Consider the following 12,547-nt stretch of genomic DNA (forward strand, 5'->3'; position numbering starts at 1 on the left):
TCTGGGGTCAGGTAGGGCATGGAGTTGGGGAGGGTCTGGGGTAAGGTAGGGTCTGGGGTCAGAGAGGACTATGGGGTCAAGGAGGACTCAGGAGGATCTGGGGTTAGGAGGGTCTGCAGTCAGGCAGGATCTGGGGTTGGGAGAGTACAGCGTTGGGGTGTCTGGGGTCAGGGAGGGTCTGGGGCCGGTCGGGAGGACTCTGGGGTCAGGAAGGATTCTGGTTCAGGAAGACTCTGGCCCCTTCAAATGCTTTCCCCAGGGGCATACCACCTACAGCCTCCCCAGGCCTCCTCAGCTATGTTAGGTCCCAGGGCTGGGTCTCAGCTGCCCCGTGGGGAGGGTTGTCAGGGCTGGAGAGGTGACCCCAAGATTCAGAGACCTGAGGCAGGGACAGGAGGTGTGGGCAGCACCTGGACACCGGCGGGGGTGCCCCGGGGGCCTCCTGCCGTCACCTGGAGTGCAGTAACCCCAGTTACAGAATGGGAGCACCTGGACGTGAAGGATGCCTGGGGTGGGGTGGGGGTTCACCTTCCAGCCTGCCCTTCAGGATCCGGGAGATGTGCTCCACGGAGGCCTTCACTCTCTCACGCAGCCCCAGCTCCGCGGGCTCATCCAGTGGCAAGTGCCTCCCAGGGAAGTGGAAGAGGCTGCGTGACGGTGAGGACCACTTGCACTTCCTGCCCACGGCAGCCTCCGCCAACAGCGCATCCACGTCTTCTGGCTCCTCTGTGATCTCCAGGCCTGCGTGGGGGCCCATTTCACCTTGCCAGGGCCACATGGGCTCCGGGAACTCGGCCAGCTCCTCCTCAGCCATGGGGGAGGGTGGCTCTGGCTGAGTGGGCTTGGGGACTTTCCTGAAGATCATAAACTCGAATGGGAGGTACTTGATGTCGTACAGGTCCGAGAGGTTGAGGTAGGCGGGGTCCACCTCGGAAATGTCCAGGGATATTGTGTCAGCCGCCTCTGCATCACCTGACAGGTCCCGGATCTGCACCAGGGAGACCTGCCCGACGTCCTCCCATGGGGTGGGCTCTGGAGAGCTCCTAGAGGGAGCCCTGCTGACCTCAGGCACAGGCCTTGCACTGATCTGGGGCAGTGGGCTCTCAGCCCTGGCCTCCTCCTGCTCCTCTGAGGACTGGGACACAGCCCAGGCTATCCTGGCCCACATGGGTCCCTGCCCCAGCATGCCCCCCGCATCTCCACCAAAGGCAAAGGTGCCATAGCCAGCCACACCTGCGTAGCCCCCGCGACACCCCAGGGAGAACTTCCGCGTGGTCACCTGTTCCTGAGGCCGCTGCAGGGTGGGTGTGGAGTCGGACAGATCCTCAGCCTCCTGGGACCAGCCCTCAGCATCGAGGGAGGGGCCAGGCTCTGTGCCCACCCGGGAGGAGCCCACCCTGAGGGAGCTCACTTGGGAAGAGCTCGCCTGGGAGGCGGACCCTGGGGAACTGCAGGGGCCAGGTTTTGGCCTCCCAGGAAGAGAGATGTCTCCAGGCCCCATCTTAGAGTCTAGTGGGGGGCTTGCTTTGGCAGGGGCAGGGGGTACCTGGGGCTGTCCCATGAAGGGGCTTGAGGGTACTAAGGGGGCCTCTTTGCAAGATCCTAGAGGGAAGGAGCCAGGAGGGCGTGGGGCAACTGCTGAGAGGGGGCTGCAGCCCTCCTGGGGGGCAGAACCCTGCTTGGCATGACAGAAAGGGGCTGGCTGCCCCCAAGGGTGGTCCAGGGATGGACTCTCTGGCTGAGCAGTGCCTGGGTGCCCACCAGTGGATGGAAGCTGCTTGTAGCCCTGAGGGTGCCCCATGTCCCTCATAGGGGCTCCCCCGGAGGGGGCTGAAGGCAGTCGCTGTGCCTCACAGCAGGCCTCTGGGGAGCAGCGTGGGGTGCTCGGAGGGTCATGTTCCGTGTCCAGGGAGCGGCTGCTGCCAGGGGCCAAGTGGGTGCCAGAAGTAGGCAGCCGGAGGGCGGTCTCGAAGGAGGGGGCTTTGGTCAGGAGGGTGGCCTGCTCCTCCCTGGCAGCCTCCTCCTCCAGCATGCAGTGCTCCATCAGTGGCTCGCGCAGGCCAGGCAGCGCCCCCGCAATGTACCCGCCCTTCAGCAGGTGCCGCCGCCGGGCTGGGTGCCGCCTGCTCCCCGGGGCCAGGGCCCCATGCTCAGGGCTCTCACCGGCCTGCTGGTAGAACAGGCTGCGGATGACGCTGTGCCGGGGCACACAGCCCTGGGTGGCCGGTAGCCCAGCACCCTCAGGAGATGCAGGCAGAGCTGAGGCCTCGGCAGAGGGCACAGTGGCCTCGGCCTCCTCAGGCAGGCTGGCCGAGGGCCGCAGGAAGCCCCGGGGGTGCAGCAGTGGTGAGTGTGTAACCGGGGAGGGTGGCAGTGACTTAGCCCGGGCGAATGGGGCAAGCTCATTGTCAGAGGAGGAGGAGGAACTGGAGGAGACACCAGTGTCCCTGCAGAGGTGCCGGGCCACACCGAGGGAGGGGCTGTCAGGAGGGCCCCGCAGCAGCTCAGGGATGGAGCGCATCACCAGGATGGACTTGTAGCTCATCAGGGAACGCTGGAACCGCATGGGGGCAGCAGGCATCAGGTGGGGAGACCCAGGAGCTCTGGGGTCCTCTACCCCCAGGGCACAGTCATTCCGCCCTCCTGCACCATGGGACTCTGTGCACCCATCCCCACTGTGCCCAGCAGATGACTCCCATCTCCTTTCAGCATGCTCAAAGGAGCCCAGTCCCACTTCCCTGCACTCCTAGGTGCGCAGCTGGCCCTGTGGGGCCTCAGTTTCCCCTTCACTGGTCCCTACTCAGATGGTCATGGCTCACCTGCCAGCGACTTCGGGCCAGGAGGAACTTGAGCTGCTTGGTGTTGATGAAGTGGGCCTCCTCTGCAGGCATGGATTTCTGGGAGACCGAGGTGGGCAGCCACATAGCAGGGAGACCATGGTGCCCTGATAGGGGCCCCTCCCGTGATGGAAGCCCTGCTGGGCAGCCCCAGTCCTGGGATCCCCTGGATCCAGGACACCACAGCCCTCACCCAAGATGTCCAGGTGGGGCAGATGGCAAAGGCCAGAGGTCAGAGGTGACAGCGACCCCCTGTCCCTGAGCTCCTCGAAGTTCTCCCTGCCTCCTGCTGGGGGTTGGGGGCTGGGGCACTGAAACGTGGTTCCAGCTTGAGGTTCCCACAGCCCTCTCACTAAAGTACAAGGACAAACGTCCTCTGGGCTGGGCAGAGTCCAGGCCACAGCCACAGTTCTGTGCTCACACACCCTGTTGCCCAGAGGCCCTGCCCGTTGGCCTCAGGCTCCGCCTGCATAGTGTGGGGCTGACCCTGATACTCACCAGGAACCAGGGGTGGGAGAGGCACTGGGCTGCACTAGGCCGGGCCCTGCAGGGAGAGGAAGGCTCAGGAGGGGTCAGGTGGTCAGTTGCCCCCTGGGGCAGGGCTGACTGGCCCCGGGCAGGAGAAGCCTGGGTGCGCACTCACTGAGAGGCTCTCTGCAGCGTAGCCTTGATGAAGTCCTTGGCGTCTTCACTGAGGTGGGCAGCCATGGGACTGCTCCATGACATGCGACCCTCCAGGATGTTCAGGAGGGTGGCACGGTCACTCTCACCGGCAAATGGGGATGAGCAGGTCAGGCTGAAGGCAGAGGGAGGGTCCAGCCCTCAGATGAGGCCCTGACTGCGGATGGGCTCTTAGTCCCACTCCCATCTAGCTCTGAGAATCCCAGCAAGTTTCTCTGATTTGCCCAGAGAGATCCAGGCTCAGCTTGGAACAGGGACCCAGACCAAGCCTGGGGTATCTGGGCTCAAGTAGCAGAAGGGATATAGGGTCAGCTTGGGTGCGCACCAGCCTTAGTCTGAGATAGGGATCCAGGCTCAGGCTGGGGCAGGGATGTAGGGTCAGCCTGGGTGGGCACCACCCTTAGTCTGAAATAGGGATCCAGTCTGGGGCAGGCATCAAGATCAGCCTGAATTAGGAATTAAGGATCAACTTGCTGAGGAAGTCCAGGCTGTCTATACCACCGTCATCCTCAGGGCAGCAGTGGCTGTTATGAGTGACTGCTGGACAACCCCCAGTCCCGCAGGGCAGTGGCTTGGCTGCCTCGTGACCCGGCACAGCCCTCTGATGACAGGGTGTTTGTGAGACCCTCTGGGCAGGAACCTCTTATCAGGGTTGGCTGACCGCCTGTTCCCAAGATAGTTGCCCCTTGGGTCTCGGGTCTCTGATCTGGGGAGCAGCCAGCGGTGCACATGCCCTCGGTGGGCCTACAAGGGAGGGGTCTTAGGTCAGCTGATGGAGCAGGGCTCTGCTCACCTGAGGTAGGAGATGACACCCATGGCCCTGCAAGACAAAACCACACATTGTGCGTCGCCCCAGGCCTGGCCCTCAGGTAAGAGGCACACACACAGGGAAGCGGGGAGCCCAGGTCTGTAGGAGGAGACGGGTTCAGGGAGGACCCCTTGGCTGACCAGTAGGCTGCCTGCTACCTCCCTGGGGCAGAGGAGAGGGCCCGGCCATCTGTGGGAACCGGCTTCCCAGAGATGCTGCAGACCCAGACCCGTTGGCCCAGCCACCCACTCACCAGATGTCGGAGGCCTCGCTCACAGGGTTCTGCTGGATGATCTCGGGGGAGACGAACTCAGGGGAGCCGTACTGGCTGAACTGCAGCTCTGCTGGGGTGATGTTCTGGGCAAAGCCGAAGTCGCAGATTTTAATGTCTTCCCGGGCAGGATGCACCATCAGGATGTTAGAGGGCTGTCAGGGAGAGTTGGGAGTGGGGTGACTCCTGGGGCTGGTGGGCCTGGTGGGGACACCCAGAGGCCCGGGGACAGGGTGGGGCAGTGGGGAGCACCTGGTGCAGCCATTTGGGGACAGCCTTTGCTCCACCAGAGCCACACCCCACCTGAAAGGGCTGCCTGGAAGTGGTGAGCTCCCTGTCCCTGGAGGCAAGCAAGCCCTCTCAGTGAATCTGGGAGTGGTGAGCCTGCCCCACTGGCCTGCAGGTCCCAGGCTCTGGGGTGCAGTGATGAGGACATACTAACCTTTATGTCCAGGTGGAGAATGCCGTGGCTGTGCAGGTAGTGCAGCCCCTCCACCAGCTGCTGGATGTAGACCTTGACCTGTAGCAAGGGCTGCTGTTCAGGTGGGAACCCAGCCCCAGCCTCCCTCTCCACTTCAAGTCCAGCCTCCTCCTGCCTTCGGCAGCTGATATGCAAAGCCCTCCTGGGTCCTGTGTGCCCCTAAGCCAGGAGATCCCTCAAAGGTGGGGAGGATACGATGGACTTGTGAACCTCAGTGGGGGAGGGGTGGGCAGGGCTGGTCAGCTGACCAGGTGAGGCGGGGTCCAGGCCGTGTAGAGCCTGACTGAGGGGTCAACACGCCCTGGAGGCCATGGGGAGCCCCAGAGGCCCCTGAGCTAGAGAGGGCTGTGGCTGGGACTGTATCTGCAGGGACCTGGTGTCTGAGAGGGGTCTGGGGTAGGGTGCGTGGCTGGGGCAGTGGCAGGCGGCGGCCCAGTCACCTCGGCCTCTGTCACCACGCCCTTCCTGAACAGGCGGTCCAGCAGCTCCTCGGATGAGCACCTGGGATCCCATTAAGGAAAAGCAGGCTTGGGAGGCTGAAACCTGCCTGCCCCCAGAAACCCACACTCACAATGAGGTGGCCAGGACTATGGGCACATCTGATCTCTGGGGGCAGCAGGGGGTGATGCTCAAGGTTGAGGAGAGTGGAGTGGGGACCCCTCTGAACCCCAGATGGCATTCAGCCCTGAAAAGGGAGGGGCTGCAGGCTGACGGTGGGGACTGAGGCCAGTCACTGCACTGGCACAGTGGGAGGGGGCGTCCTGCCCCCTCTGTACAGAGCCCATCCAGCACCCTCTCCCTGCAAAGAGGACACCGACTTGGGGCAGGGGGGCATGTGTCCGGCTGACACCATCAAGAGCACCAGAGGATAGAGGAGACCTCCAAGACAAGGCCATGTGGGTGGCAGGGTGTGCCCCAGAGTAGCCAGGCCAAGCAGCTCCTTCCTCTCTAAGAGGCCATCTACAGAGTGGGAGTGGACCCCCACCATCTCTGCTGAGAGCATCAGGTCATCAGGGCCAGCTAGCCACCAGTACCCCCTGGGGACTCCAGTCACTGCCCCGTGGAACAGAAGACTCCCCACCCAAATTCCCGGCTGGATGGTCGCCACCACCCAGCCAGGCAGGGGACACCAAGCACATGGCTCCTCTGAGCCCTGGCCTGGCCCTGCATGCCCCTCCTCGAGCCCTCTCAGGGGCTGAGGGCAGGATACAGCTCCAGGATGAGGATGAGGGTCTTGCGGGTCTCAAACTGGTCCAGCAGCCCCGTGACCAGCGGGTGGCTCAGCGTGGCCAGGATGTCTCGCTCCCTGTATGCCTGGGCCCGAGTTCTGCTCCGTAGGGGGATGAACTTGGCAGCACACAAGATCTTGTTTCCTTTGTGCTGCACTCTTTTCACGAAGCCAAACACACCCCTAGGAAAGACGGAGTGAGGGAAGCCCAGGTGGCCTGAGGAAAGGAGCCATCTGGCCGTCCAGGGGAAAGGGGGCTGGGTGCTACCTTCCAATCTCCTCCTTGACCTCATAGAAGGAGTGCAGCTTCCTCCGGTGGCTTTGCTTCTCTGAGTCCGGCTCATTGTCCCCTAAGGAGTGGGAAGCAGCTGGTATGGGCAAAGGTGACCACCCTGATCCCCACGGAACCCAGTGCTGTGGTGTTAATGGGAGCTGCTTCCTGGACCCAAGACTATGGGACCACACCCACCCAGGGACCACACCCACCCAGGTACCACCCATGGGAAGAGAGGTTGCCCCATGGAGACAAGACCTGTACCTGGCCAGCCCAGCTGCAGAGCCTGGGCCCAGGAGGGGTCGACCAACTCACCGCCAAGCACCAACAGCTCTGCCTTGCAGAGCACCTGGCCACCAGCGTTTTGGGCCAGGCAGGTGTAAACACCAGCATCCTTCGAGGCCACATGCCTCAGCACCAGGGAGTATGTGGTGCCTTCTTGCTGCTGGCTAAGCCGGGTGCTGTCCACCAGCTGGACGCCGTCCTGGAGGCACAGGATCAGCAGGGCTGCCATCAGCCCACTCTGGGGGACCCCATCACCCCACCCTTCACTGAGCAGTGCTTCCGACACCTGCTGTGTGTCCAGTCTGGAGGGGATGTGGGAGGAAGTGCACAGTGTGGACTGCACCCATCTCCCGTGGGTCCCCCAGATCCTGGGGCCATCCCCGAATCTCGCTCACCTGGACCTGCACACCTACCTTGTACCAGGTCACCGAGGGCTGTGGGTCGCCCTCAATGACAGCCTCGAATTGGGCCATTGTGCCTGTCTGTGCCTGCACATCCTCGATGGTTACCTGCATGGATGGGGGCCCTGGGAGGGCAGGGAGGAAACCATGGAAACCACCTCCCCAGCCACACAACCCTGGGTGCCAGCCACAGCCCACCATGCCTGGGTGGTTGTTGAGGCCCTGAGATACACTGTGGGCAACTGAACGCCCCCCACAGCCCAAGCAACAGCACCCCATCCTGACTGCTCAGGCTTCTGACAGTTAGGGGTGCTCCTTCAATGGAACCACTGCCTCTCCCACTCTGACCTCAGCTGGCCAGGTGATCAGGAGGAGTCGGTGGGGCCAGTGGAGCTCGCTAACTTGGCTGCCGTTCTCAGGGACAGGGTCCTATTAACACCAAGTTCACTGCCACTTGAGTCTCCCCAGTGGAGGGTTCTGGCCCCTCTGAAGGGACACAGTGAGTAGAATGTGGGCGTCCCAGGCTGGGGCAGGGCTGAGACAGGCTGGGTGGCCTCTGCAGATGTGCAAATGCCCCCCAGCCCTGGACAGGGGGTATGGGGATCACACTTATAACCCAGCTGGGCCCAACCCCGTACTTGCGGTGTGTGTGTCGATGGCCTGGTATGTGTAGGTCCTCTGTGTGGTCTCTGTGACCACGTGGCTGTGGACGTCCCAGAGCAGCTCCCCTGTGCCTGCCCCAGGCCTGGCTGCACCCTCCATCCTGGGGTTAGGAAGTGGGGTGAGGCTCTGCCGGGCCCCCACACGTTCTGAGCAGCCAAGCCTCCCGATGAGATAGGGTATCCCTGCTCATCACCACTCAGAAGGGGCTGCAGCAAAGCCTCTCTGGGATGAGATGTACAGACGGGGGCCCAGCCCTTAGTGTGGAGGGGGCCCCACAACACCTCTCATCCCAAGGGTGGCCTCTCCTCCCAGACCTGCCATGCCTGGGGTAGCTGCTGGCAAAGAGTGGAGGGCTGTGAGGACACCGCGGTAACTTGTGCCCTGCCCTGCCTGCCCGGAGATGTCCCCTGGGGGTTGGTCCCCAATGCAGGACCTAGCAGTCTGGGGCGGTTACCGAATGGGCACAGTCCATTCCTGGGCTCTGGCAATGGCCTCTGGCTCCTGTTCTGGGCCTTCGTGGAGGAGGGGCTGTGGCACCCTCTGGGGCACGGCTGCTGGGAGATGAGGGCCTCATGAGATGGAGCCCAGGTGGTACCCGCAACAGGTCCCCACATTCCCAGGCTAGGAAAGCCCAGGCAGAGCTTTGGGCTCCCAGGGCCCTGGGCTGTGGGTGAGATCCTGGCAAGGTCCTAGGCCCCAAACCCAGTACCCAGCCCACAGCTCAAGCATGTGCAGTTAGCCACCCTGCAGAGCCCAGGTGCCAAGCACCCTCCATATCCGACCTCGTGCCACCAGCCCCAAGGGTCCCCTGCCCACCCGCTAGACTGACAACTGGATGCAGTGGCCTCTGCCCTCTAGAACACTCCCTGACAGCCAGGCAGGACAGGCAGCTCTGTCTCAGCAGGAGCATTCAACAGTTCCTAGCATGCAAGCAATGGTGGGCAGGATCCAGAGGGCCAGGGCATCACCCCATGGGGCTGCCCAGAGGTCACAGGTAGGGCCCTTGACACCGCTCCACCCAGCTGTGAGGGAGAGGACAGGAGAGACCCAGGGCAGACTGGGTAGAGGAGTGGGGCTCGGGACAGCCCCGGCCGGTGGCACAGGCAGCGCAGGCACGGCAGGTGGCTGTGGGAATACACTTGAGCTTCAAGCAGGTGGACGAATGGAAAGGGTGTCCACCACAGGCAGGGCGGGTGGGGTCATGGCCAGAGCAGGCCAACCCATGCCCACTCTGCAGAGGCATCGGGCAGAGTGAACGAGTGTCAGGCCTGTGAAGGAGCCTGCAATCTGCCCCGGATGGGCCAAGCGGCACCTGGGGCGGGTTTGTCTGCTCAACCACTGTGGCCCTGGCACACAGCCCATTGGATGTGGCAGGGTACACTCCACCCACAAGGCAGAGTTCAAGTGAGGGCCAGGGCTAGTCCTCCCAGACCCCTGCCCCAGCCTCGGCCTGTCCTTCCCTTACGGACGCCGGCCTTCAGTCACTGCATGGGGAAGAGTGACAGGCAGAAGAATGAGAAGAGACCATTTCCCAGGGTGACAGGGATGCCGTGCCCCTTCTCCTGGGCCAGGCCTTGCGCCCAGCCAGCCCCGTGATAGGCAAATGGAGCAAATATACACCAAGTTGGGGCCTAGAGAGATGCCCCTTAGCCCTAGGTGGCCCCAGGGTGCCCAGGCAGCTAGAGGGAGGAGCCTGTGCTCATTGAAGGCCTGGGGGCTTCCGTGCCTGTTGTGGGGAAGCAGATCTGAGGGGCTGGCCCTCTCATCTCATGGGGGAAGGCGGCTTGCTTGCCCCGAACCCTATGCCACGTGGCCTGCAAGAGGCCACAGAAGCAGCATAGGGACTGTGGGACTGTTGGAGCATGTGTTCAGGGGATTAAGCGTGGGACCATGGTGGGGGACTGTCCCGTGCTGTCCTTGGGGAGGGCACTGAGCCCTGGAGGTCTCATCCTGTTTGGCTCCAGCCTGACGGCCTTTCTCCAAGGTGATGGAACCAGGTAGGGGTGGCCAGGGAGGGTGCATCAGGGAAGGCCCTGCAAGATGGTGTGGGGTGACCAGAGTGGGTAGGCACTCAGGATGCAAGGCCGTGATGGTCTTTTGTGTGAAGACAACCAAGGCTGGGGCTGGGCCAAAAGAGAAGGAGAAGGGCATGGACCCAAGAAGCCCACAGAAGCAAGATGCAGAGGATGCTGGACGGGGCAGGGGAGGAGCCTGGCTGCCATCCTGCCCCAGCTCTGGCCTCGCTTCAGCCCCGTCCTCATGGCTTTCTGGACGCCTGACTCCAGGCCCCCATCCACCTGCGGTGAGCAGCAGGGATTTGGATGAGATTCCCCCAACCCAGGCCTCAGTTTCCCCAGATGCACCATCTGTCCCTTTAGGAAAAGTTCCTTGATCGGACACCTGAGGACCAGGCTGGAGCGAGGCCAGGGCTCGGGCAGGTTGGCAGCCAGGCTCACACCCGTAATCCCAGCACTTTGGGAAGCTGAGGCAGGAGAATGGCTTGAACCCAGGAGTTTGAGAGCAGCCTGGGCAACACAGCAAGACCCCATCTCTACCCAAAAATAAAAAAAATTAGCTGGGCATGGTGGCATGGGAGCTACTTGGGAGGCTGAGGTGAGAGAATCACTTAAACCCAGGAGGTTGGGGCTGCAGTGAGCTGTGGTCACACCCCTGCACACTGCAATCCAGCCTAGGTGACAGAGCAAGACCCCATCCGAAAGACAAAAAAAGAAGAAGCCATTAAAGTGCTTCAAAACAGGAGACCCCCAACACCTGGGGGAAGGGGTTTGAGTGACACACAGAGCTGGCTCTTGTAGCAGCCAGTCTGATCTGGTCTGTCTGGGGTACTGGCTGCTTCTGCCCCTCCCTCCTCCACCTCCTCCTCCTTTCCTATCTTCTGCCCCCTCCATCTCCCTCCTCCTCTCCCTCTTACTTCTCCCGTCTCCTCCTCCCCTTTCTCACCCCCTGCTCCCCCTCCTCCCTGTCTACTGAGGAGCACAGGGCACCTGAATTTGCCATCACAGGCCAACCATGGGAAGCCTCTGGCTCCTGGAACAGATTCAGAGCAGAAGGAACCTTCCAGAACCCATTCTGTGCCAAGATTCTGACAGGGAAACTGAGGCCAAGCAAGAGGTAGGCTTGACCCAGGACCCCCAGTGCATGGAGCCACTGGGATTCCAAATCGGAGTCACTGGGGCCTAGCCAGTTCATGCCCATGTGATGGGTACCCTTCACGTTGCACAGCCAGGTTGGGGTCAATCCCTGGGGGTCTTTGTTGTCAGCATGCGTCTGGGCCTCACCGGGTGCCTCCGAAGATCCGGTGACTGGAGGTTGGGAGCCGGTTTCCTGGAGTGCAGGTGCCCCCCTGTGGCAGGGGCTGGGGCCAGTGAGGTCCCCTGTGAAGGGGCCTGGCACCCTGGGGCCCAGCAGTCTCTCCAGGACGGATGTGATCTGGTCCACTCGCTCCAGGGTGGTGTCTGTAGAAGAGGCAGATGAGTGCAGAGCAGGTGAGACCCAGGGGTCTGGGATAGCTGCAGCCTCCGGAGGGGTCTCCAGGAACCCCGTCCCCCTCCTCAGAGACTGCCCAGGTGGTCCAACACTGGGCTCCTCCCCACCCACTCCCCTCTCAGAAGGCTGCCTGGAGGTGGAGGCCTGGGACACAGAGAGGAAAAAACCACAGACCCATGCTGCAGGCAGGCACTTCCTCCTCCTAGACTCCCTGCGAGCTCAGGCCCATCCTCCCCGGGAACCTTCAGGAGAGTGTCACCACCTCCAGGGAGCAGACGGGCCTGGATACCTGCCCCAGGCCCTGGCTCTGCCACTGATCGCAACCCCCTACCAGGGCTGGCCTCTCCTCAAACCTGGGCACAGCCTGGTGCCAAGGCGAAAACCAGAGGAAGCTTGGGTTCAGTGGGTGTCCAGGCGGCCATGACTGTGGACCCCTCCCTGGGGATGGGCCCTCCCTCCCAGGGCAGCCCCTGCCTGAACTCGCCTGCCAGGGGCTTTCTCTTCTCCACCTGTGACCCAAATCTGCTCTCCCTTCTGCCTGCAACCCCAGCCCTGGCCGCCCCACCTGGCCCCCTGCTGGCTGCAAGAGACTCCTCTAGAGCCCTGCTGGGCATGGTCCCCACTGGCAGCTCCCCCTCAGCAGCCTCCCCGTCCACCTGGCCATCAGCCAGGCACCTCGCACACGGGTTCAGCAGGTCACCTGCCCCAAGCCTCCCGCCTTGTTTGTGTCTTCAAGCCCTTGCTGAGGGCCCTTGCCGCATCCCCAGTCGCCAGCCTGGAGAGGAGACCTGGGCTGCTCTCTACATTGCCAGGGCACCCTCCTCTCTACCCTCCTCACTCCAACGCAGTCAGCAGGACCCCTGGGCCAGCCTCGGAGCTGGAGGGCTTGGGGTTGTCCTCTAATGGTGCTGGGATCGTCCGGCCAGAGACAATGAAGTTGACCCCTGATGCTGAGATCCCACGGGGTCACCACATCCCCACGTCTGCCATGACAATAGTCCCAGCTGCCCAGGGCTGGGGAAGGCCTGCCTGGTACCCAGCATGCTAGGAAGGAGCATGATTGGCTGTTCTGGCCATGCCGTGTGCCCCTGTGAGTGGCCTCTCCATGATG

The 12,547-nt window shown here is 62.7% G+C and overlaps 1 protein-coding gene across 1 annotated transcript in view; it reads right to left on the reverse strand.

Annotated features, from left to right (window-relative positions):
- OBSCN (obscurin, cytoskeletal calmodulin and titin-interacting RhoGEF) overlaps positions 1 to 12,547 on the reverse strand; it is a 164,786-nt gene that overhangs the window by 5,347 nt on the left and 146,892 nt on the right. The window contains 15 exon segments of the mRNA XM_073011456.1: positions 529 to 2,554; positions 2,820 to 2,897; positions 3,336 to 3,381; positions 3,481 to 3,633; positions 4,312 to 4,338; positions 4,580 to 4,752; positions 5,040 to 5,117; positions 5,519 to 5,579; positions 6,289 to 6,489; positions 6,575 to 6,656; positions 6,896 to 7,064; positions 7,279 to 7,391; positions 7,905 to 8,029; positions 8,384 to 8,480; positions 11,229 to 11,405. Coding sequence (XP_072867557.1) covers positions 529 to 2,554; positions 2,820 to 2,897; positions 3,336 to 3,381; positions 3,481 to 3,633; positions 4,312 to 4,338; positions 4,580 to 4,752; positions 5,040 to 5,117; positions 5,519 to 5,579; positions 6,289 to 6,489; positions 6,575 to 6,656; positions 6,896 to 7,064; positions 7,279 to 7,391; positions 7,905 to 8,029; positions 8,384 to 8,480; positions 11,229 to 11,405 — 3,606 coding nt within the window.

Source organism: Chlorocebus sabaeus, chromosome 25 (assembly GCF_047675955.1).
Source record: "Chlorocebus sabaeus isolate Y175 chromosome 25, mChlSab1.0.hap1, whole genome shotgun sequence".
Taxonomy (NCBI): domain Eukaryota; kingdom Metazoa; phylum Chordata; class Mammalia; order Primates; family Cercopithecidae; genus Chlorocebus; species Chlorocebus sabaeus.